The 25,728-nt window shown below is 45.8% G+C and overlaps 1 protein-coding gene and 1 long non-coding RNA gene across 3 annotated transcripts; both read right to left on the bottom strand.

Moving 5' to 3' along the window:
- Positions 1-205: 205 nt before the first annotated feature.
- Positions 206-1,399, bottom strand: LOC123494433 (putative F-box protein At2g02030). The gene has a single exon (XM_045230290.1). It carries the CDS (start codon positions 1,397-1,399, stop codon positions 206-208), a length of 1,194 nt encoding a protein of 397 aa, XP_045086225.1.
- A 3,198-nt stretch (positions 1,400-4,597) lies between these two features.
- On the bottom strand, positions 4,598-10,296 carry LOC109755751 (uncharacterized). 2 transcript variants are annotated; one of them, XR_012186781.1, is made up of 5 exons: positions 9,767-10,296; positions 8,953-9,065; positions 8,513-8,705; positions 7,638-7,793; positions 4,598-5,755 (listed from the first exon to the last, which is right to left on the bottom strand). It is a non-coding gene; the product is annotated as an uncharacterized lncRNA (long non-coding RNA). The 2 variants fall into 2 exon arrangements; XR_006665807.2 differs by lacking the exon at positions 8,513-8,705.
- Between the last annotated feature and the right edge of the window lie 15,432 nt (positions 10,297-25,728).

Here is a 25,728-nt window from a genome sequence, read left to right as displayed (position 1 = left end):
TCTACGGCTATGACACGTGCGACAAATTAAACACGATCTAATCCTATATGCTTAATACTAAATAATAAGACTAGTTCCACCAGGCAAGGGGAGTTAAGACAGCACGTAGAGCTCAGAAATCGGATCGCCATCACCTCCGGGGTTGTCCCGCCCGGCGAGGCATACGCAACATGTTCCGTTGTTGATTGTTCATACCGTGCAGCATTCATTGCAGTTTAGCACCGTGCCTCTGCACTGGAGTAAGGCGCTCTTTAAACAAAGAGATTCTTGCAACAGGTCGCTCGGTTTCATAACGAGAAATTCCTCCGAGTCGAAGGATTAGTTCTAGGGTTTGAGACATGAGATCATAGGCGAAAACCCTGCCAAAGGACGTGGCGAGGATCATCTTCTTTCCTTGTTTGCCAACAACTCTGCCATACTGTGGCACAGTCAGCACATATCCTGTTTTATAACCAAGCCGTACCAAGTCGACGCGATGCTCCAGCGACCAGCCACCATTATCTTCCCTAACCTTCCAGATCTCCAACGAACTAAGAACAGAAGCACGAGGGAGGAGGTCCTCCCGGACCATGCACAGCCCGCTGTCGAGCTCCGTCAGGTGCGCTCCTTCCCAGTCGAAGGGCGGTGCCCGGACCCAGCTGAACGTCTCGTCTGCGACGGAGAAAGACAGCACCGCGGCTGCTGGCCTTGTGGCGAAGTGAAACTTTGGGTGGATGAGCCAGTGCAGAAACCCGTCGGCGAACACCGGTGCCAGTTTGTCGCACACAGCCCCGAACAGCGCGGCCCCCGCGAACTTGCACGGCACGCCTTCGACAGAGATTGTCCTCCAGCGATCTCCCCCAAGGGTGTGCACCTCGCACCTGGCCCTGGTGAATGCTTCCCAGGGTGTCACGCCGTCGCCGATAAACAGCCGCACGACCTTGGACTCCTTAGTCTTGGCGTCGAACCCGAGGCCGGCCGTTGTCGAATGAAGGATCTTGTCTTCGCAAGGCGGCAGCATGGTGACTGCTCGCGTGGCGGCGTTCAGGACGTAGAACCCGCTGTAAGGGTCGTGCAGGAGGGTGAGGCCGCGGCAGGGCGTGGACGTCATGCGCGCCTCGTCGCGGCGCATGCCGTTGAGAGTGAGCAGCGGCATGCCGCCGTCGTCGTCGCTGGAGCGCACCTCAGTGGAGTCGAATCTCGCGGTCCGTGAGAGGAACAGCAGCTTAACGGGCTCCGTTGCCGACCCAGCGCCGGCGGCCTCCTTGGCCGCGCAAAACTCCTCGGAGGATACCAGCGCCGCCCAGCGGCGGCAGACGGCGCGGGATCTGAGGATGGCTTTCACGGGCAGACGCACCAGCACCTCCGTAATCATCTCCTCCGGCAGCATCGCCATCGACTTGTTGTCCGCCATCATCATCGTTGGTTTGAGCAGCAAGCAGGCCGTCTCGTTGAATACCTACATACAACGTAGGGAGATGCATGCTTGGATGGAGTACGAGGCAAGTTTTGGTTGGTTTAAACCAATTCCATCAATGTCTCTCTTTATCTCTAAGATTCTAATCGAATACGTTTATGTTTCCTCCTCTGTAGTCCTTCACAACCTCAAAACTCCTGAACTCCTTCAATGCAAAAAATGAAAACCTCCTGAACTCCTCGGCTGGAAAAATCGACTGGGCTTTGAGCAGCTAACTAGCCTGTTGAAGGTCACATACGCAGCATTACAGACCACTCAAAAAAAAAATGCAGCATTACAGAACTTGCACACGGAGGAAAGGGCTGGCCCTTTTTTTTTGTGCAAGGGAACGGGCTGGCCCTTGTTAGGATACACTAGATGACCCGTTGCGCCCATGGCGCAAAGGCCGAGATCAAGCCAATTATTGAAAGAGTGTGCATCAAAATATGTACACAGAAGGAAACATATGAAAATAAAGTATGAATTGATGAGTCATACGGACAGGATTGTCATAATTTTTTTACATAAGATCCAAAATGATGCCAGATGTAAAAGTCTCGATAGGTACTTACAGTAATACCAAGTTACGTAGCAAAGGGCTATTGTGATCTGCTTAGATTGGATAGACAATCATGCAGAGGCCCTTAGACGTGCACTTGAAGGTGAAAGCATATGCACACCCTTTCTTCATGTTTGCCTTATGCAAGAAGCTGCTCCGGTTCTTTGTGAGTGTAGCCCTGTTGTCGACTCCCATGATAAAGCGGGCCATGACACTGGTGGTCCCGTCTCCTGTACTGATTGGTAGCTCATCATGATCATCATTCATGTGCGGGAAGAGACTTCTCTTAAAAAAGTGTGTGCTAAAGTAATGCAAATGAGGATAAAGGTTATTCAGTATATGGTTTGCGGGCATGTTCTTGTAGGAAACCAAAAATGCATTTGTTTAAGATTACCATTCTTTTGGCGTCAGTAGCAAATGTTTCTGTCATGTGGCATACATAGTAATGGCCAGGTGTTTGCTTGTCTTTGATAATATTTCGCAGAGTGCAAACATTTTTGTTATACAACTTAAATGTATTTCCCCACACATAGTGGGCAGTGAACTCATCTAAGTAGTGCTCATTAGGCTTGCCTGCCAATTTACACAGAACTATAGTATTTAGTATTTGTCGAAGGAGTTGCTCCAAACAGGAAAGTAATAAGAGTTTTTACCGTGAGTAATGTATTTCCCAGCTTTCAAATGGATTTTTTTTCCTTTGAACTTTGCGACTTACCTGGCCTTGCATGGGCGATGAATATATTATAGGGGTTGCTTGTGCTTGCGGCAGGGCGGCGGTTCTATAAATGACAAGTAAGAGGGGTATTAAGCTGGGGGTGGAATGATGTTAATTATCTAGAATTGGAATAACACAGTTACCATAGCGATAACTATAGGCATGAGCCTGAGTCATATGGTTGATGCCAACATCATTGGTACCATTGAGTTCTCCAATTTGACTGGGAGCATCTGCAAACAAGCAGTAAGATTATGAAGTTTATCTAATTGTGTGTGGCTTTATCTAGGAGTTCGGACAACGTTTGGTGGTCCCGGAATCTCTATGTAAATTTAATATGTTTGGGATGTTTTGTACTTCGGATGAACTTTTATAATAGATTTGATTTTTTTGTAAAGAAAGTTCATATGGGTAGGAACTCCCTCGTTCAATTGAGTGGTACGATTTTGACTGGATCGTCACACTTGTTTCTGTGGAAAAAAAAACTCCCTGAGAATATATACCCTCAAAATGCGTTTGCTCGGTGACGCCCGCTGTTCAAGGGTGGACGCGTTGTGGGCCACAACATTACGCATGTCGGGTGTGTGTGGGCTTCGGTGTGTGCAAACCTAGCCAAATGGACCGGCCCGGCCCAGCACGGCCCGGCCTGGGTTAAAAGGGCCAGGCACAGCACGACCCGGTCAGGCACGCTAAGTCTTGGCTTCCCTAAAAAAAGTACTCAGGTCATGCCCTTCCTAGCCCAGGCTCGGCCCCTCGCTAAACGGGCTGGCACGACGGCCCGTTTGGCACGCCGACATAAGAGCAAGTACAATAAGGTGACATAAGCGGGCTACAAGGACTAAAATATTATATATATATATATATATATATATATATATATATATATATATATATATATATATATATATATATATATATATATATATATGTTTAACCAGAGGCGAGAGAAGGGAAGCGGGTTGTTGATTAGTAGTCAGTTGCAGCACAAGACTCAAGACACTTTGTGAGGTTGTATGCTGGGTTAACTATTAATAACGTACTACCTCTGTTTCTAGGGCATCTCCAACAGTTTGTATGTTAGCTTGTTGGTAAAATATGGCATGTCATCAACCAACACCTTACATACAACAACTCCAATGGGTTGTATTTAGTTTGCCCAATAGGATGTGAGATAATAAATAAGGTACTCTCTCATTCTACATTGGAGCTTGTGCAAGGGGTGTTGGTTCATGTACATACAACCTTCCTCTCTTCCCTCATTTATTGTATGACACATCATAAAAAATCCTATGTGGCAAACTCTATCAACAGCTATCTTACAACCATTGGAGATGCCCTAAATGTAAGTCTTTGTAGAGATTTCATGATGAACTACATACTGATGTATATAGACATAGTTTTGAATGTAGATTCACCCATTTTGCTTCCTGGACTTGTATTTAGAAACGAAGGGAGTAGTACATACTTAAAATTTACTATTGTACATATCTCCTTATAGCTGGTTGTTGTATTATTAACCATACTACCATCCCACTAAAAAATCATGACAACCATGGTCTAGAAAATGGCATGTCCGCCCGTGACCATGCGTAGGCAGGTAGAACTGTAGTGCGCTCGTCGCCTTGTGGCTACAAGGACCCGGGACGCACATTGATGCATGCAGCATGCCGGGTGTGTGCGCGTGTCCTCTCAGCAAGCTTTAATCTCCAGCTGGCCGCTGGTCCAAGCCGCGTGTCGGGTGTGTGTATGGATTTTCCTGTGAGTCGTGTCTTCTCAACTGGTTAGTGACTCGGCGCAGCTCTGAAGAGTGGAGATTGGCGATTTGGGGTGCGGGGTACGCCTCGGTTCCAAGCTGTGGCTGGAGGATCCCCGCCGTCATGTTGTTCCGGCTGTCGGTGCTACTTCCGCGGCAGCTCCTTTTCTCAAGCAGAGATTTGCAGTGATCATCATTAGTGTAGCTGGTTTCTACAGTTGAAGCCCAAGGGCACTGCTTCGCCGTTCACACGAACTGCACCATTGCTGTTCTGGTCATCCATCTCGCCCCGCGTCTGCTCGGCCAGCTGCTTTACCCCGGTGTGATCTGGTTTGTATTGTTTCCTCTGGTATTAGATTTCTTGTTTGTTGTCGTGGGCTGTGTTCGGTACGGTATTTCTTGAGCAACGATGTCGTTGGATTAGGCGCTGGTTTTTTATGGACATTTGTTGTGGGGGGCGCCGTGCACCGTGGAGGAGGAGAATGGCATATTGTTGTTGGCTGGAGCTTCCCCTCAAGTTTAACTTACTGCTTTAGTTACCAACTTTGACAGAAGTAGATAGGATCGGTGTACCCACCGCATAGAGCTCAAAGAAGCTCGTCAATCCAGCAATACATGGCATCGGCCAGCGATCGTGACACGTCAACCAACCACGCAGCCACCATTGTCTTACCTGCTCTAAGCACGCACTTAACGTTGTTTCAGATGGAATACATTCAACATACATGGTGGAAGAGAGTTGCCCCCAGGCCCCCCACTACTAAACGACGACGTCCACAATAAGGAGATGGAGATCGTCGTCCCAGGGGTAATCAATTTAAACTTTGCTAACATCAGTCACCTACATTACCATGATCTCACCAGTTGCTAGATCCAGTATACTGACAGTGATTCACCAACCATATAGTCATTAAACTGCATGCAATTCCTGTTTTAAGAATACTTGCCCAAATAATGGCTGCATTGTCACCTCGGCCATCACTTTAAAATATGAGCTCCACATTTCTCCTTCCCCTCACACCACATATCTTTACACGATGCAATAAAAGAGTGTATGTCAGTCTCATGCCTTGTTTTGAAATCGATTGAGTAAAAAATGGTACCTTATGCGTGCACTTGTCAGAGAGGTGCATTCAATACTTCCCTACTTGAGTCGCATATACTTAATTAAAATGCAATGATCACATCACAGATTATAAATTGTTTTCTTAATTTACACACACTGTACACCTGCTTTCCCAAATCGGCATTACCATATCACCATATATCCAACCTTTAGGCGCAATAGGCAACCTACAATTGGAGTGATGGTTCAGTAAGAAATAACATTTAGCACAAAGAAAGATGAATTTTGAAAAAAAAACTTAGAAAAAATCGATGCTCGACTGACTACTAATAACATCTAAAAATATGCAAGATAGTAATAAGAGGTCAAGCCAATCAAGTGAAAGACGTTTGAATTGGAATTAGACGTATTGTACATCATCAATCATTAGGAGCTGGACCCCATAGAATCTTTTCGTCTTCAGTTGTATGATTATAATTTGGCTTCAAACTAAGTAAACCAAAGAGCTTTTTTTTCTTGTCCACTCTTCAGTTGCTAAATTATGATTCATAAAGTTATAGTGCATCTTGGAAAGGTTATAATAGTTTTGGTTACAGGGTTGACGATATATCTATGGATATTATACTGACTGATAGTCCATGGTTCATTTGAGCTCACTTTGGCGCGAATGCGGTGATGAAGGTTCGACATGCAGTTTCGGATTTCCCTTGACTCATTCAATGCAGCTTCCTTCATGATGTATGCCACATGCTAATATGAACTTTCTCATTGTATATAAATTTTCAGGAGAGAAAAAGGGAAAAGGATGCTCCGGTTTTCCTTGCAGCTCAATTTTCACACCCTTCCCAGGTTAATATTCACGGTTTTCTTTGGACCGACTTTATGCTGCCTTTTCTCTATACACACATCATCAAAACTGAACAAAGAGGCATCACATAGGTTTAGATGGCGCGTGTGAACATGGTTTAAGATATGATGTTTCTTGGAGAGAGCAAACTAACCTTTTCCATTTCATGGTTTATTAACTAAAATATTGATCGACGGCACATTCTGATGCTTCAACTTTGTTTTTGCCTTCTTGTCACTTAATTAGGTAATATAGTAAGAAAGCATACTGAATGAGACTCGAAGGAATTTTGATGTCAACTCGTGATTAGCAAAACTTAAAATGATCTCTTTAGACAAGTATCAGATTAAAGAAACCAATATAGAACCATATTAAATAGGGACTGAGCTTAGCTGGAAGGTGAGAAAGAAATTACAATTGCTATTGGTGCAACATTGCAAAATTTAGCTTAGCTATCTATCAGATTTCTTGACTCAAATTCCAGCTAGCAAAGAAGAAGATCGAATCCCCAGAATAACCATGCTAAACGAAATAGAGACTCATTGATTGACCTCAATCAAATTATTTGTTAAATAGAGACTGAGCAAAGAGGGAAGGTGAGAAAGAAATTACAATTGCTATTCGTGCAACAATACAAATTTTAGCTTAGCTATCTATCAGATTTCTTGACGCAAATTCCAGCTAGCAAAGACGAAGATTGAATCCCCAAAAATCCATGTTAAACCAAATAGAGACTCGTTGATTTACCTCAATTAAATTATTTTTAAAACATTGTACACAAACTTGTTCTAAATACATGACAAAATCTAGCTGAGCTAAACCTTCCTGGAATCTTATGTGGATTTTTAGAGTTTAGACCAAGGAGAAATGGGGAAATAATTCAGGATAGAGGGTAGTGCACGCGGGAGCCTCAGAATAGTGGGTAGCCTAGCCAGGTTTATAGGAAAAAGGTGGCTTTTGTCTCATAGTGAGTTTGTTGCCCAATGCCCGTGCTACTAATATAATGTCGTTCATGACATACCTCGCCCAGTTCCAATTCGGGATGTCGTCTAAATTTTTGAGAGCCACACAATATGTTGGAAGAATAACTACGGATCAAATGGACATCAAACTTATCTCACCGTGAACACCACATAAATCACATTCTAACATGGAGGCCTCAGCCATCGCCAAGGCATCTCATGGAACATAGGGGAAACTCCAAATCGAACAGAGCAACACAAAAATAGGAATCAGGCATGAGGAAAGGGGAATAAGCTAACCTGGGTAATGGGATCAGCAGGTCGAGGAGGGTGCCACCGTGCCAACGGCCTCCACAAGGATAATCTTGCACACGATGTCGCCTCAAGAAATGGATCGCCACCACCAGAACCAAAGCACTTGTTGTTCATGGTTTCAGTTATGAGATATCCCGTCAACTGAGGTACAAATCACAAATAGGTCAGCTCACGAGCTAAAGAATATAATCTTATCCAAGAAAAGACAAAATTGTCTGCAGCAGCAAAGCTTTATTAAGTTCTTTACTAAGAAAGCGAACTTAGAAATTACAACCCAAACAGAGAATAAATGGTTTAGAATAGGCATAAATCTGATCCATCTTCCACCATCAATAATAAAAACAGGAAATCATGAAATCCTTTATCCAAACATCAGAAGTCACAAAAGTCGAAGCAAACAGTGAACTGAAACTTACTCTGAAAAAAACTTTTCTTTTCTTGACTCTAGACGAAGCCCATTCCCTGTTGTCCACGCAATACAACAAATTACTGGCCCAAGCTTGAAGTACTAACTCGAATCCCTTTCATTATTAATTCATTCAATGAACAACAGAGAAAATGGATGCATGTGCAGGCATCGTAATGAATGGTACTTGATTTAGAGAAATAACTATGCTAATATATGACTTTGCTAACTAATCAATCTGCTGCAATCACAGTTGGTGCATAACACTAAACGAGCGCTTGTGATCAGGACAATGGTTATAGATAAGTAAAGAGAAATTACAAAACAAGGTATGACGAGACTACCAAATCAGCCTAAGAAAGTAGGATCAACGGAAACATAACAAAGGAAACAGAATAATGAATATTTAGTGGAGATGAGCTAGTTGAACCTACAGGCCGAAGGAAGAGCTCACCAGAAGGTTAGGCCAGCGAATTTGGGACCGATGCCTGGAAGGAAGAAGCGAAGCACTAAAGAACACATCTTGTTCACGCCTAACTATGTTGTGCAGTTGCGCCGATGGCCTCGTCGTCTGAGGCAACTCCACATGTCTCCACCATAAATCAAAAGCATGAACTGGGAGGACTTCTGCAATTGTTAAGCGAATCCTGCATACAACCATGACATTGGCTACAAATTTGAGTTTCTTCACCTCCCGATGCAATTACAACATATGATTGCACATATATAACAGTAGTATGATGGATTAACTACCATCAAGAAGAGAACATAAACTGGCAGATTTTCCAGTAAAAAGAACTGGCTGCGTTAATTTTTACCTTTCCCACTGCATAACCAAATGTCATTAACTACCAAATTAGTCGCAAATAAGCCAAAAATCACCCGGGTTGCTACCTTGATGCTTTATATTTCTTCTATGTGTCTTGCTGTCCCCTTCCAAGTCACTGACGCGCCCAGTCGATCCTAAAGTTTGTTATTTCCTTGTGGAGTTTCTTATTGACATAGATCTGAACAAAAATGGACGGACCAAATAAATTTCAGATTTAGGAGTCAGGAACTAACAGTTGTAAATCCACACCAATGAACACAAATACAACCTGATTATGTGGCAGACCTTTAACAGGAAAGGTAAAATCTGTAGCATAGTTTGCAACTTAAAATTATAGGTCACTAAAGTGCATGCCACTACATCAGCAAAATTCATCTAACAGACATCGAGCGTGTGTACGACTGTCTTATTAAGCACATCATGCTGACATGCAAACTCGTGACTGGAAAAAAGAAGTCACTCTAGCGAAAACTGGTGCTAAGCAGTAATGGGAGCAAGAGGGAGCACCGCTTCTGAACATTCTAAGAACAATGAAAAGGCGTGCTTACATCTATGAAGCTAAAAATATACACCGAACCGTATTGATTGGATACGGGTAACAACGGAAAAACAATTAATTGGAGTGCAGAATTTGCATAGAATAGAACCTAAACACATCAATCTAGGCATCTAGCTAGCTTCTGCCATCAGGGTTGCTTGCTAATTGCAACGATATGCATAACTGAAGATTCAATGAGAACTACCAAGGGATAAAAAAAGGGAACTGAATCTGTTCACTCAATGTGTGCATGGCCTGCAATGTCCTCACATATGAGTAATTCATCAAAGAAACCATAAAAAATTCATCAAACAAAAAACACAAATGGAAGGCAAGCTTACCTGAATGGGGATTGCCCGTGACCTGGATCTCCTCGTCCGCGCGCTGGTGATCTGCTACTACTTGAATAGCAACTCTGGCCGCTGATGCTGCACAAACTGTGCAAATTTCTCCATACTATCCCTGCAATTGTTAAGATCAAAATCAACATCTTTTGCAACTAATGCAGAGTGTGAATTTCTCGGCAGACAAAAGAGGCTTTGCAGATTTAGTATAGTTGACACAAACAACATGCAGTACCTGCTTTCCTCAAGAACATGTGTCTGAAAGATGTGGAGAGCAAATTGCAAAATATGAGCATTAGTACTTCTTAGGTATGATAGAAATTCAATGCAACTTCAACAAGACCAGGGCTTGCTTTTCACACTATTGAACATTCACGTCTGTGATATTTGATCCACCTTTCAGCTGGGCAAAACAACAAACATGTGGGGGCACAATATCTATTTATGCTTAGAAAAGAAATTACCAAATATCTGGCCACGAGCGCGTGTGTGAGAGGACCGAGGAGAGAATGTGCGTGACAACGAGAGAGGATCACTAGTAGGAAAAGGGGCTTTTACCCCGGTTCATAAGGGCCTTTAGTCCCGGTTCTGGAACCGGGACTAAAGGGTCGTTACTAATGCCCTAGCCCTTTAGTCCCGGTTCTTACACGAACCGGGACTAAAGGCCGTCCACGTGGCCGGTGCGGGGAGCCCAGGCAGGAGGGCCTTTGGTCCCGGTTGGTGCCACCAACCGGGACCAATAGGCAGGGCCTTTTGTCCCGGTTGGTGTCACCAACCGTGACCAATAGGCATCCACGCGTCAGCACCTGGCAGGAGCTGAGGTTTTTGTTTTTTTGGAAGGGGGTGGTTTAGGGGTTTTGGGGGGTTAATTTAGGTGTTTCATATATTGTGTTAGCTAGCTAATTAATAGAGAGAAGTGTCCTCTCTTATCTCCGTGCTTGGTCGACGCTACGTACTATATACGTATGGAGAGGAGTAGACATGCTAGCTAGTAATCAAATGAAGGAAATAGAAGATCGTCATGAACATATGCATACAGAGAGAAGTGATATCGACCACCTCTCCTTCTCCGAGATATTGGTCGAACAACAAGTTCTCGTATATCTATCCGACACTACCGGCTACATATATACAATAATTATCTCTTACAATACAATCTCCTAATTATATTGTAGGAACACAGGGTCCACATAGTATTCTCCGTTTTCAGCGATCACGTGGTCAAGGAAGAATGCCGCCAATTCCTCTTGAATTCCTCGCATACGATCTTCTGCTAGGAGTTCATCCCGCTTCCGAAACATCTAATTTGAAGAAGGGGGTCAATACATATATATATGAATAAATGAAACTCAACACAAATGATGGTAATAAAATAAAATTGTGAATATTATTGCTTACGCACTTCATATTGTTCTTCAGTGTAGCCCCGCTCACAGGTATGGTAGCGGATGGACTCGCAAACGTAGTATCCACAGTAATTATTCCCGGGTTCCTGCCACAACCACTTTACAAGAAATAGAGGTCAATCAAACTGATAAGCAAGCATGCTAAATGGTATTGATGAAACTACCGCTTGAATCACTAGGAGATGCGCGGAACATGCTACTATAGTACTTACTTTCGGGTGATTAAATTGCAGCTTCTTCGGCAGTCCCGGAGCTTTTGAGGTGTATTTTCTCCAAACCCTGCCAGACAAAGAAAACAATTACTTGATATCAGGAAATGAACAAAGTTGCTGATATGGTGGATAATGATCGATTTAACTTACTTCTGGAGCATTTGAGTCATGTTCGCATAATCCTGGGGATCTTTTCGTCTCGAGTCTAAGACGGTTACTACTCCCGGCTCAAGCTTAATCTCTGGGAGAATATAGTGGAAGCTGCGCATGCATGCATAAGTCATCAATTACATTACCATAACCTGGACTAATAAGGGAAACCGAATATGCACAAGACAGTAACACTCACTTGAAGTTGTAAGGAAAGAGTATTATATCTTTGTTTTGATTTAATACCAATGATTGTAGCAAGTTGGCCTCGGCTTCTTTGGGATGTTTTTCAACCGTATATGCATCTATGAGATTTGTGTTAATGAACCCAATATCACCGATTTGTCTTTTCTTCAATTCGGCGATCTTCAATCTGCATAATATAGTGAGGATAAGTATAAATACATGCAATGAAAGAGCTGACCTATATAGAGAGAGACTTAATGACAGAAGTAGTACTACTTACAGACAGTAGCAAGTGATCGTTGTTTTATCGAGGGCCTTTTGATTGTAAAACTGGAAGAAATCCCCAAATGGAACATTCAGCAGTTCAATTCCAACGAGGTCATGCTCCGGTTTAACTCTCAGCGTCAAAGTACTCATCCCATCAGACTCTCTGCAGGTTTTCATGTACCAATCATGTAGTCTTCACATCATCGTGCTTAGAGATCTGACATCTTTGACGAGAGGCTTCCCGTAATGGTATTTGTGTTCGTCCACCTCCATGATTTCATAATGTACATCGTCGGGCAGGTAATCTCCAAGATTGTTATAACCGGGCACCATACTCGGATCATTAGCGACGATGTCTTTTGACACCTTGAGCGGGGGGCACGATTGGTTCGCTTGTTCGCCGAGCTGGGCAATTTTTTTCCCAGCTCGTCGTTCTTTCATCCTTTTATCACTGACAGTACTTCCCGACCGCTCCGCTTCGGCATATGCCTTTGCAAGAACGCGCTCATAGTTGCCTCTCGGCGGAGACTTTGGTGGTTTTGTCAGGGCAGCCAGAGTGCGCTTTGCTTTCACCGGATCTACCTTCTCCTCCGGAGGTGGATGTTTCTTTGCTTTCACCCCTTCAAAGAAGTTCTTCACTTCGGCTCGCACGATCTTCGCGTTCTCCTCCTCGGTCCTCTCATATGGTAACTTCTCTGGAGTCTTCAGAGAAGGACCGAATTTGTATTGCCTCCCGCCTCTGGCAGCTGTACTGCTAGACGCCGGCAGAGCAGACGGAGCGGCTGCGGCTGTCTTCTTTCCTTGCTTACGAGGCAGAGGAGAAGGACTACGACGCGCCGGAGCAGCCGCAGCGGCAGCGGGTCTCTTCCGCCCTTGCTGGCGAGGCGGAGAAGGAGGAGGCTGGCTGCTCTGGCGCGCTGGCGCTGGCGAAGAAGGAGGCGGAGTGCCGCCACGCGCCGGAGAAGGAGGCTGAGTGCCCTGATCACTCGCCAGAGGAGGAGGCGGAGGAGGAGGCAAAGTGCCCTTACTCGCCGGAGCCGTCCAGTTTGGAAGCTTGATGAGCTCCTTCCGCCATAGGCATGGAGTCTTCAGAGCTAAACCCAGCCGAGTCTCCCCTTCACCGGTAGGGTGGTCAAGCTGGAGGTCCTCAAATCCCTCCGTTATTTCATCCACCATCACCCTAGCATATCCTTCTGGAATCGGCCGGCAGTGGTAGGTTGCGCCGGGTTCAGTAGGTAAAACAGAGCCAACAGCCGCCTTGACATTCAAGTTCTGCCATTCTGCCATAAGGTGGCAATGTTGAGACTCCGTGATAGCATTCACGGGGTAGCTAGCAGGAGCCGCATGCTCCAGCTGAGGCAGCTTGGTGGAAGCCACGCTGCTTCTCCGCTGAGATGGCGGTGTAGCTTCGGGGGCAGTTTCGGCATCTCGATTGCCGTCTCGTTCCTCTAGCGCTTGAACCCTTTCGTGCAGCTTCTGAATTTGGATCTGCTCCACTTTTTTCCTCCTCTCCTGGGTTTTGTAACCGCCCGCGTCCGGAAAACCAGCCTTCCACGGAACGGAGCCTGGCGTGCCTCGTGTCCGTCTAGGGTGCTCAGGATTCCCGAGGGCCATTGTGAGCTCGTCGTTCTCTCTGTCTGGAACGAACGTCCCTTGCTGCGCTACATCGATATAGTGCTTAAGCTTCTTGACGGGTATTGCAAGTTGCTCGTCCGTCCAACGACACCTCCCTGATACAGGGTCCAATGTTCCGCCAGCCCCGAAGAACCAAGTCCGGCAACGGTCAGGCCAGTTCATTGTCTCTGGTTCGATCCCTTTATCAAGCAGATCCCTCTCAGACTTGGCCCACTTAGGCCGGGCTTTGAGGTAGCCACCTGACCCCGTGCGATGGTGAAGCTTCTTCTTCACAGCATTCTTCTTGTTTGTCGCTGACATCTTCTTACTCTTTTCCGATGTCTTGTGGGCCACAAATGCGGGCCAGTGATCTCTGATCTTCTCATACCGGCCGATGAATTCTGGTGTCTCTTCTTTGTCGACAAACGTTTTCAGCTCATTCTTCCACCTCCTGAATAGGTCTGCCATCTTCTTAAGAGCATGAGACTTGATTAATTGCTCTATAACTGGCTTCTCCGGATCCTCCTCTGGCGGTAGGGTGAAATTTGCCTTCAGCTCAGTCCAAAGATCATCTTTCTGCATATCATTGACAGACACCTCAGGGTCTTCCTTCTTAGGCTTATACCATTGGTGGATGCTGATCGGGATCTTGTCCCTAACTAGAACCCCGCACTGAGCAGCAAAAGCATCCTTTGTCCAGAGGGGTTCAATCGGTTGGCCGTCGCGCGCGATTGCTGTGATCTCAAACCTTTCATCCGAGCGCAACTTTCTCTTCGGGCCTCATCTCTTTACCGCAGTTGTGCTCGATCCGGAGGGCTAGAAAAAAGAAAAAAGACGAGTGTTAATTAATATGTGTACATACCAAAACAATGGATGCATCAATTAGCTAGTCAGCACAGGCTTAACTAATATATTTACCTGGCCGGACTCTGTTCGGTCACCGGAGCCGTCACCGTGGGCTCCTTCTTGCACCAGCATTGGGTCACCGGAGCCATCATAATCATGTCTTTCCTCCTCCACTCTTCGATCACCGTAGCCTGCTTCTTCACCCTGTTCTTCCAGACCATCATTGTCGTTAAGATACGACAAGATATCACCTCCGGCTAAGATTATGTCCCCCAACACCTCTTCTGCTTGCTCATCTCGTCCGTGCTCCATTGTTTCTGCAAATATTACAACATGGCAATTATTACAAAAACATGACAGCAGGTGGATATATTAGTGCAAACGCAGACCTAGCTTATTCCGGGTTTGGGGTGGCCTAGGCAACGCTTCAAGGGTAGGGGCGCGGCGGGAGGGGGTAGGAGACCGACATCGTTTTTTTCTAGGGTTTGGGTGTCCTCGAGAGTTTTGGTCGAGCGAGAGGGCCGGGGGGTGCTCCCGTGGTATAAGTTATCACGGTCGAGAGGGGGTATACATATCGACCGTCCATCATGTCGAAGTTATCTGGGAGGGAGTTATATATATCGACAACGACGACATACATGCACGGGAAAATAATGTTATCGGGGAGGGGGTATATCGACCCCCCCCACGTGTTGAAGTTATCGGGAGGGGGTTTTATATCGACAACGACGACATACATACACGGGAAAATAATGTTATCGAGGAGGGGGTATATCGACCCCCCCTCGTGTTGAAGTTATCCCCCCTCGTGTTGAAGTTATCGGGAGGGGGTAATATCGACAACGACAACATACATACACGGGAAAATAATGTTATCGGGGAGGGGGTATATCGACCCCCCCCCCCACGTGTTGAAGTTATCAGGAGGGGGTTATATCGACAACGACGACATATATACACGGGAAAATAATGTTATCGGGGAGGGGGTATATCGACCCCCCCTCGTGTTGAAGTTATCCCCCCTCGTGTTGAAGTTATCGGGAGGGGTATATATCGACGACGACAGACCCGATAAAACATAAAAAAACGAAGAAGAAATAAAAAGAGGAGAAGAAGAAAGGAATAGAGGAGAGGATTGAAGAAAAAAAAGAAGAAAAAAAAAGAGGAGAAGAAGAAAGGAATAGAGGAGAAGAAGAAAAAATAGAATTTTCTATTTTTTCTTCTTCTCCTCTATTCCTTTCTTCTTCTCCTCCTCTTCTTTTTCTTCTTTTTTCCTCTTCTTATTTATTTCTCCTCTTCTTCCTCTCCTCTTCTTCTTTCTTTCCTCTTCTTATTTTCTTCTTTCCTATCCTTCTTTTTCTTCTTCTTCCCTTCCTAGCTAGATATATAAAACTTTTCTAAAATTGTAACTTTTGCATATATAAAACTTTTCCATGTGGATCATCATTTCTCATATATATCGAATATATATCCATTGTCATATATAAAAACTTTCTATATATGAACAAAAAACTTTCTATGAACAAAAAAACATTTTTGACATATATATTCATACATTTTGAACATCTACATACATACAAATTTTTTTGTTCACATATACATTATAGCCACATACACATATACATCACATATGAACAAAAAAATTAAACTAATAAAAATAAAAAAACATATAGCCACATATGAACAAAAACATATAGCCACATACATACACATATACATTATATATATATATGATAAAAAACAATTAACTAATAAAAAAACAGAGCCGGGGCGGCGGCTCTCACAGCGGGGGCGGCTAGGACGATGGCGACGGCGGGGGCGGCGAGGGCGTCGGAGCGCGGGGGCGGGACGGGGCGGGGGCGGCGAGGGCGCCGGAGCGCGGGGGCGGGACGGGGCGGGGGCGGCGAGGGCGCCGGCGAGCACGCGCGGGCCGGGTAGGGGGGCTCGGGGCGCCGAGGCGGCGCGCGTGAGCAGGGGAGCACGAGGCGGGGCAGCGCGTGGGGGCAGGGCGACGGCGACGAGCACCGGGCGGCGACCCGTCGAGGCAAGGGCGCGGGGCGACGGCGACGAGGAGCGGGCGGCGACGGCGAGCACGGGCAGCCTGGCAGCGTCGGGGGCAACTGGCGAGGTATCTGAAAATTTCCCAAGTGTTGGCTTATATAGGCACACCTTTGGTCCCGGTTGGTGGCACCAACCGGGACCAATGCCACCCTTTAGTCCCGGTTGGTGGCACCAACCGGGACCAAAGGTCCCTTTTCAGCAGCCCAAAGGGCGGGAAGCGGCGGCCTTTGGTCCCGGTTGGTGGCACCAACCGGGACTAAAGGGGGGGCATTGGTCCCGGTTGGTGCCACCAACCGGGACCAAAGGCCTTGCGCTGCCCGCGGCCAAAAGTTTAGTCCCACCTTGCTAGTTGAGAGGGGCTCGGAGTGGTTTATAAGCCCCACTGCGGCTGCCCTCTCGAGCTCCTCTCAAATGCAGGCTTACGGGCCTAATGTCACACTGTGCTGTCTGTGGGCCTATTGGGCCTTCTGCGGGCCTGAATCCTGGCCCAGGTTGGGTTTCTAGTCGTATTCAGGCCGTGGTGGCCCAATAGGTGGTAGTTTTTTTAAAAAAAATCCAGTTTTTTGGTTCTGTTTTTTGCATTATTTATTTTCTTTTGTTTTTTGCTTTATTTTTTAATTCATTTTGCTTTTAGGTCAGCAAAATTATAAACTGTCTGTTAGTGCCATTAGTTTTAGAAAAAAATATAAACTTTCTATTAGTGCCATTAGTTCTTTATGAAAATTCTTTTGCTGTATTTAGTTTTTTTGTTTCCTTTTTTGCTATATTTTTTTTGTTTCTACTTACAACAAAAAACTTATTTATTTTATTTCTAATTACTTATTTATTTTACTTTATGATAATTCTTTCTGCTATTAAAGTTTCTATTAAAAAAGTTCTTTATGAAAATTCTTTTTGCTTTTAATGATTAAAAATAAAAAAGAGGCGCAATGCGCGTTGATTTGCTTCAAGCCTTTCGGAATAGTGTAGACTGCACTCACATAGCTCGATGCAGTCTACCTTATTCCTCAAGGCTTGAAGCTAAGCAACGTGAGCATTGCGCCTCTTCTTCATCGTCTCTGCACTCAGGGCTTATAAACCGCTCCTAGTGCCTCTCAGCTAGCGAGGTGGGACTAAAAAACTGCTTAGCTAGTAAGAAACTCTAGTACCGGTTCGTGCCACGAACAGGTACTAAAGGTGCTCGTGGGGTCACAGCCTCATTAGTACCGGTTCGTGGCACCAACAGGGACCAAAGGGTGGAATTGGTCCCGGTTCGTGCCACCAACCGGGACCAATGGCCTTGCACAGCGGCGTGGTGGTGAGTTTAGTCCCACCTTGCTAGCTAAGAGAGAGCCGCACCAGTTTATAAGGTGCGGTGCGCCTGAGCTGTCGAGCTCCTCTCTAAAGCAGGCTTACGTGCCTAACCTCTCTGTACATGCCTGTGGGCCTACTGGGCCTTCTGCGGGCCTGAATCCTGGCCCATGGATGGGTTTCTAATCGTATTCAGGCCGTGGTGGCCCAGTAGGTGGCATAATTTTTAATTTTTGGCCTGTTATTTTTCATGCATTTACTAATTATTTTGAGCTATAAGACCCTAAAATTGAAAAGCATTTCAAATGAACTCTGAAAAGGTTGAAAGTTGGCATGGTATCATCATTTCATCCACATAGCATGTGCAAGAAAGTTGAGAGGGTTACGGCAAAAACTAGATGCACTTCTTGTACAAAACGGACAATGGTATCATACTCGTCTATTACAAAGTTGGCATGGTATCATCATAATAGTTGCGGGAGAAAGTCTTCACTTTTTCTTCGCTTGTGTCATTTGCTTATTGCGCCGTAACCATGGATAATCTTCATCGTTTATCAGGATGCTTGGGTCAGCCTTGACTTTGAAGGGAGGAATTTCATGAAACTTTTCATAATCTTCAGACATATCTGTCTTGCCCTCCACTCCCACAATGTCCCTTTTTCCTGAAAGAACTATGTGCCGCTTTGGCTCATCGTATGATGTATTCGCTTCCTTATCTTTTCTTTTCCTCGGTCTGGTAGACATGTCCTTCACATAGATAACCTGTGCCACATCATTGGCTAGGACGAACGGTTCGTCAGTGTACCCAAGATTGTTCAGATCCACTGTTGTCATTCCGTACTGTGGGTCTACCTGTACCCCGCCTCCTGACAGATTGACCCATTTGCACTTAAACAAAGGGACCTTAAAATCATGTCCGTAGTCAAGTTCCCATATGTCCATTATGTAACCATAATATGTGTCCTTTGCCCTCTCGGTTGCTGCATCAAAGCGGACACCGCTGTTTTGGTTGGTGCTCTTTTGATCTTGGGCGATCGTGTAAAATGTATTCCCATTTATCTTGTATCCTTTGTAAGTCAATACAGTCGAAGATGGTCCCCTGGACAACGAGTACAACTCATCACAAACAGTGGTGTCACCTCTGAGACGTGTTTCCAACCAACTGCTGAAAGTCCTGATGTGTTCACATGTAATCCAGTCGTCACACTGCTCCGGGTGTTTGGAGCGCAGACTGTTCTTGTGTTCATCGACATACGGGGTCACCAAGGTAGAGTTCTGTAGAACTCTGTAGTGTGCTTGAGACCAAGAATATCCGTCCCTGCATATTATTGAGTCCCCCCCTCCAAGCCTGCCTTTTCCAGTCAGTCTCCCCTCATACCGCGATTTAGGGAGACCTATCTTCTTAAGGCCAGGAATGAAGTCAACACAAAACCCAATGACATCCTCTGTTTGATGGCCCATGGAGATGCTTCCTTCTGGCCTAGCGCGGTTACGGACATATTTCTTTAGGACTCCCATGAACCTCTCAAAGGGGAACATATTGTGTAGAAATACGGGCCCCAGAATGACAATCTCATCGACTAGATGAACTAGGACGTGCGTCACGATATTGAAGAAGGATGGTGGGAACACCAGCTCGAAACTGACAAGACATTGCGCCACATCACTCCTTAGCCTTGGTATGATTTCTGGATCGATCACCTTCTGAGAGATTGCATTGAGGAATGCACATAGCTTCACAAAGGCTAATCGGACGTTTTCCGGTAGAAGCCCCCTCAATGCAACCGGAAGCAGTTGCGTCATAATCACATGGCAGTCATGAGACTTTAGGTTCTGGAACTTTTTCTCTGGCATATTTATTATTCCCTTTATATTCGACGAGAAGCCAATCGGGACCTTCATACTGAGCAGGCATTCAAAGAAGATTTCTTTCTCTTTTTTCGTAAGAGCGTAGCTGGCAGGACCTTCATACTGCTTCGGAGGCATGCCGTCTTTTTCGTGCAAACATTGCAGGTCCTCCCGTGCCTCAGGTGTATCTTTTGTCTTCCCATACACGCCCAAGAAGCCTAGCAGGTTCACGCAAAGGTTCTTCGTCACGTGCATCACGTCGATTGAAGGGCGGACCTCTAGCTCTTTCCAGTAGGGTAGGTCCCAAAATATAGATTTCTTCTTCCACATGGGTGCGTGTCCCTCAGCGTCATTCGGAACAGCTAGCCCGCCGGGACCCTTTCCAAAGATTACGTGTAAATCATTGACCATAGCAAGTACGTGATCACCGGTACGCATGGCGGGCTTCTTCCGGTGATCTGCCTCGCCTTTGAAATGCTTGCCTTTCTTTCGACATTGATGGTTGGTCGGAAGAAATCGACGATGGCCCAGGTACACATTCTTCCTGCTTTTGTCCAGGTATATACTTCCAGTGTCATCTAAACAGTGCGTGCATGCGTGGTATCCCTTGTTTGTCTGTCCTGAAAGGTTACTGAGAGCGGGCCAATCGTTGATGGTTACAAACAGCAATGCGTGCAGGTTAAATTCCATCTGTTTGTGCTCATCCCACGTACGTACACCGTTTCCATTTCACAGCTGTAAAAGTTCTTCAACTAATGGCCTTAGGTACACATCAATGTCGTTGCCGGGTTGCTTAGGGCCTTGGATGAGAACTGGCATCATAATGAACTTCCGCTTCATGCACATCCAAGGACGAAGGTTATACATACATAGAGTCACAGGCCAGGTGCTGTGATTGCTGCTCTGCTTCCCGAAAGGATTAATGCCATCCGCGCTTAAACCAAACCATACGTTCCTTGGGTCAGCTGCAAACTCAGCCCAGTACTTTCTCTCGATTTTTCTCCACTGCGACCCGTCAGCGGGTGCTCTCAACTTCCCGTCTTTCTTACGGTCCTCACTGTGCCATCGCATCAACTTGGCATGCTCTTCGTTTCTGAACAGACGTTTCAACCGTGGTATTATAGGAGCATACCACATCACCTTCGTAGGAACCCTCTTCCTGGGGGGCTCGGCGTCAACATCACCAGGGTCATCTCGTCTGATCTTATACCGCAATGCACCGCATACCGAGCATGCGTTCAGATCCTTGTACGCACCGCGGTAGAGGATGCAGTCATTAGGGCATGCATGTATCTTCTGCACCTCCAATCCTAGAGGGCATACGACCTTCTTTGCTGCGTATGTACTGTCGGGCAATTCGCTATCCTTTGGAAGCTTCTTCAATATTTTCAATAGCTTCTCAAATCCTTTGTCAGGCACAGCATTCTCTGCCTTCCACTGCAGCAATTCCAATACGGTACCGAGCTTTGTGTTGCCATCTTCGCAATTGGGGTACAACCCTTTTTTGTGATCCTCTAACATGCGATCGAACTTCAGCTTCTCCTTTTGACTTTCGCATTGCGTCCTTGCATCGACTATGACCCGGCGGAGATCATCATCATCGGGCACTGGTTCCTCTTGATCTTCAGCTGCTTCCCCCCTTGCAGCATCATTGGGCACATCGTCTGGTTCCTCTTGATCTTCAGCAGCTTCCCCCGTTGCAGCATCACCGTATTCAGGGGGCACATAGTTGTCATCGTCCTCTTCTTCTTCGCCGTCTTCCATCATAACCCCCATTTCTCCGTGCCTCGTCCAAACATTATAGTGTGGCATGAAACCCTTGTAAAGCAGGTGGGTGTGAAGGATTTTCCGGTCAGAGTAAGACTTCGTATTCCCATATGTAGGGCATGGACAACACATAAAACCATTCTGCTTGTTTGCCTCAGCCACTTCGAGAAAATCATGCATGCCCTTAATGTACTCGGAGGTGTGTCTGTCACCGTACATCCATTGCCGGTTCATCTGCGTGCATTATATATAATTAAGTGTGTCAAAAACCATTACAGAACATCATGAATAGATAATTAAGTGACCAAATTAATAGAAGTTCATCATCACATTAGAACCAAAGTACATACATAGTTCTCATCTAACAACATATATATAGTTCTCCAGAGCATCTAATTAATTAAACCATACATTGAAACTATGTAAAACATTTCAATGCGAAAACAAATGCGATCATAATCGCAACCAAGGTAACAATTGATCCAACGGAATAATGATACCAAGCCTCGGTATGAATGGCATATTTTCTAATCTTTCTAATCTTCAAGCGCATTGCATCCATCTTGATCTTGTGATCATCGACGACATCCGCAACATGCAACTCCAATATCATCTTCTCCTCCTCAATTTTTTTTATTTTTTCCTTCAAGTAATTGTTTTCTTCTTTAACTAAATTTAACCTCTCGACAATAGGGTCGGTTAGAATTTCCGGTTCAACCACCTCCTAGATAAATAAAATCTATGTCACGTTGGTCGGTATATTTGTCATAAAAAATAAATAAACCAAATAGTTATAAAAAGATAATATATACCACATCCAAATCATAGACATGACGAGGGCCGAAGGGGGCGGATACCAAAACCATCGCACTATGTAATAAGAAGGAATGATAAAAGTAACAAAATTAGACAAGTAACTATCTAAAGTAAGAATTTTTTTCCTTTCAGAAAGAAGATAAGAACAAGAGGCTCACCACGGTGGTGCTGGCGACGAGATCGGCGCGGGCGATCGACGGCGGTGAAGACGGGGACGGGATGTGACGGACCGCTAAACCTAGACAAATCTCGGGGAAAATGGAGCTCGGAGGTCGAGTTTCGAGAGGACAAAGATTAACTAGTGTGGCTCAGACATTTCATCGAACACCTCATGTGCATAGGAGGTGAGCTAGAGCACCCAAATGCCCTCCCCTCGCCGGCCAGAAAAAAGAGAGCACTCTGGAGTGCTCTGCTGTGGCGATGGGGTATATATAGGGAACTCATTGGTCCCGGTTGGTGGCACCAACCGGGACTAAAGGCCTTTGGTCCCGGTTGGTGCCACGAACCGGGACCAAAGGGTCCGGACGAACCGGGACCAATGCCCCCACGAGGCCCGGCAGGTCCCTGGCCGCACGAACCGGGACCAATGCTCACATTAGTCCCGGTTCGTGACTGAACCGGGGCTAATGTGAAAACTGTCCTGTGACCTAAGCCCCTTTTCCTACTAGTGGATGGAGGCGAGGACGTGGGGACCGATTTCTTGCGTGGATGGACGGCAGAGCGAAAGCTGGACGAAGCCGACCGTCTCTGCGGCCCATGCTCCTCCTGCCGACGATGGCACCGTGGACCACCACTGCGGCTCGATGTGTACATGGCCTGCAATGTCCTCACATATGAGTAATTCATCAAAGAAACCGTAAAAAATTCATCAAACAAAAAACACAAATGGAAGGCAAGCTTACCTGAATGGGGATTGCCCGTGACCTGGATCTCCTCGTCCGCGCGCTGGTGATCTGCTACTACTTGAATAGCAACTCTGGCCGCTGATGCTGCACAAACCGTGCAAATTTCTTCATACTATCCCTGCAATTGTTAAGATCAAAATCAACATCTTTTGCAACTAATGAGGAGTGTGAATTTCTCGGCAGACAAAAGAGGCTTTGCAGATTCAGTATAGTTGACACAAACAACATGCAGTACCTGCTTTCCTCAAGAACACGTGTCTGAAAGATGTGGAGAGCAAATTGCAAAATATGAGCATTAGTACTTCTTAGGTATGACAGAAATTCAATGCAACTTCAACAAGACCAGGGCTTGCTTTTCACACTATTGAACATTCACGTCTTTGATATTTGATCCACCTTTCAGCTGGGCAAAACAACAAACATGTGGGGGCACAATATCTATTTATGCTCAGAAAAGAAATTACCAAATATCCGGCCACGAGCGCGTGTGTGAGAGGACCGAGGAGAGAATGTGCGTGACAACGAGAGAGGATGGAGGCGAGGACGTGGGGACTGATTTCTTGCGTGGATGGATGGCAGCGCGAAAGCTGGACGAAGCCGGCCGTCTCTGCGGCCCACGCTCCTCCTGCCGACGATGGCACCGTGGACCACCACTGCGGCTCGAGCTCCTCCCGGGGTCGCTGCTGCACGCGTGGAGATGGAGGCGGGGTGCAGCCTCCCGTGCATCGCGCACGAACCCCAGCCTCCTCGCAGCTCCCGATCCAGAACCGTCAGGTCGCGCCCGACCTCGCCGGCGCAGGCCGACGCCGGCCGGTGACCCTCTCCCGTCGGCCGCCACACCTCACTCTCCTCTTCCCTCTCTCTTTCTCCCTCCTCTCCTTCCTTCTCTCTCTCATCTTCTCTCTCTGCTGGGGTTCGTGCGGGAGGGGATTGGGGAGGCGGCATAGAGGGAGAGGGAGGAAGGAGAGGAGGCGGCGCGGATATTTTCTAGGGCTCGGCTCACTCCACCTAGAACGAGGTACACCTTTGTCATGATAAAATGCAACTGATTACTGGACCCATGGCTCAAGAGGCCCATCCGACAGCCAATTCCAAACCAAATGTGTATGTAGAAAAGAACGAACGGTTGACCTCACGCCAGCGGCCAAAACAGAGGTACAGGAAAAGAATCGAAGGGCCCAACGAGCGTGGCGCGCGCGGATGCCTCAGAATGGCGGGTTGTCTAGCGTGATTTATATGTTCAATGTCATTATACAGAACTCAATTCAAAATCCTGGTAGAAACAAATTTGCCTTGTCTCAAAAAAAAAAACAAATTTGCCACACACGACATGCCTCTCCTACAAGTGATAAAATGAACAATTGTTTCATAAAAAATTGAACCAAGTTGGTGTTATGGATTCATGATTTTTAGCTACATTAGCAGAGAGAACAATATTTGAATTATTAGCTGATACAACAATTAGCAGACATACATTTCTTGAAGCTTCCAAATGTACGTATTAAGATGATTAGTTATATATTTGATTTTTTAGGTGGTTCAAACTAGTTTTTCATGCCGTCCAGTTATGTATCTCATCATGGAAGAAAATGCACCGAGGCAGTGCACTAGCAGTTCGCTAAAAGAAGAAGAAGCAAAAGATGTGTCACCGTGTTGGGCATGGTGAGGACGGCAGTGCACGGCGTGGGCAACATGTGGCAGAGCACGGGCGTGGTGGAGCGTGAGCACGGGCGCGCATTGGCTGAAGGGGCGAGGGGGTCGGTGACGTGTGGGTGTGACGGTGCAACGGTGCGACCACCCAGGCGAGGGGGACGCATGTGAGGAGTGCGGGGGAAGAACACGCGAGGCGGATCGCGCTTAGCAAGGCGTGAGTTGAGTGATCTATTCTCCACCTTAATTAAGCTAAGAACATATACTAAGACAAATTAAGAAAAAATGCATAGGCACAAGCATCCGCACAATTACGAGCCACCCCATTTTAGGCTTCTATCTGGCTTTTCACCGGTCTTCCCTTCAGTTTTTATTTTCGGAGAAAACGATTAATGTTGGCGGATTTACAAATAAAAATATTCCTGTGGATATTTAAAATTGTTCACATTTTCTCACAAAAATCATTAATTTTAAAAGACATTCATTAATTTAGAAAATATCAAAAAAATAAAAGTGATCACATTTTCAGTAATTATATTGCCATTTTTAAGTGTTATGTATTTTAAAAGGAGAAGTGAAAAGAAAAAACAGAAAACAAAAAAGTGAAAATATTACAAAAAACCTGAACAAACGAAACAAATGAAAAAGAATCACCAAAAAACAAAAGAAAAAAAAACAGCTACATAGGCCAGCTCATCTACTTAGCGCACGGGTTTAAATACGACGAGCTGGGGTTGTCCCGGAGGCACAAACAAGTAAGCAAGACAAAAAAAAAGCAAATAAGACCGACCCGTCTCTGCATGTGTTTTTGTTGGGTGGAGCCGAGCCCAAAAGCCCATCTCGCTCGTGCAGCCCTACCCGGATTCCGGTGGCAAGATCTGCATGTAGCGAATGAATTGTAAAAAACCACCACATTTTATGTTAACATCCGGATTTGTCAC

Source organism: Aegilops tauschii, chromosome 6 (assembly GCF_002575655.3).
Source record: "Aegilops tauschii subsp. strangulata cultivar AL8/78 chromosome 6, Aet v6.0, whole genome shotgun sequence".
In the NCBI taxonomy this organism is placed as follows: Eukaryota; Viridiplantae; Streptophyta; class Magnoliopsida; order Poales; family Poaceae; genus Aegilops; species Aegilops tauschii.
This window is presented reverse-complemented; position numbering and strand designations above follow the sequence as displayed.

Excerpts from the sequence above, each read along its gene's own strand:
- LOC123494433 (XM_045230290.1), bottom strand. The coding sequence starts at position 1,399 with ATGATGATGGCGGACAACAAGTCGATGGCGATGCTGCCGGAGGAGATG.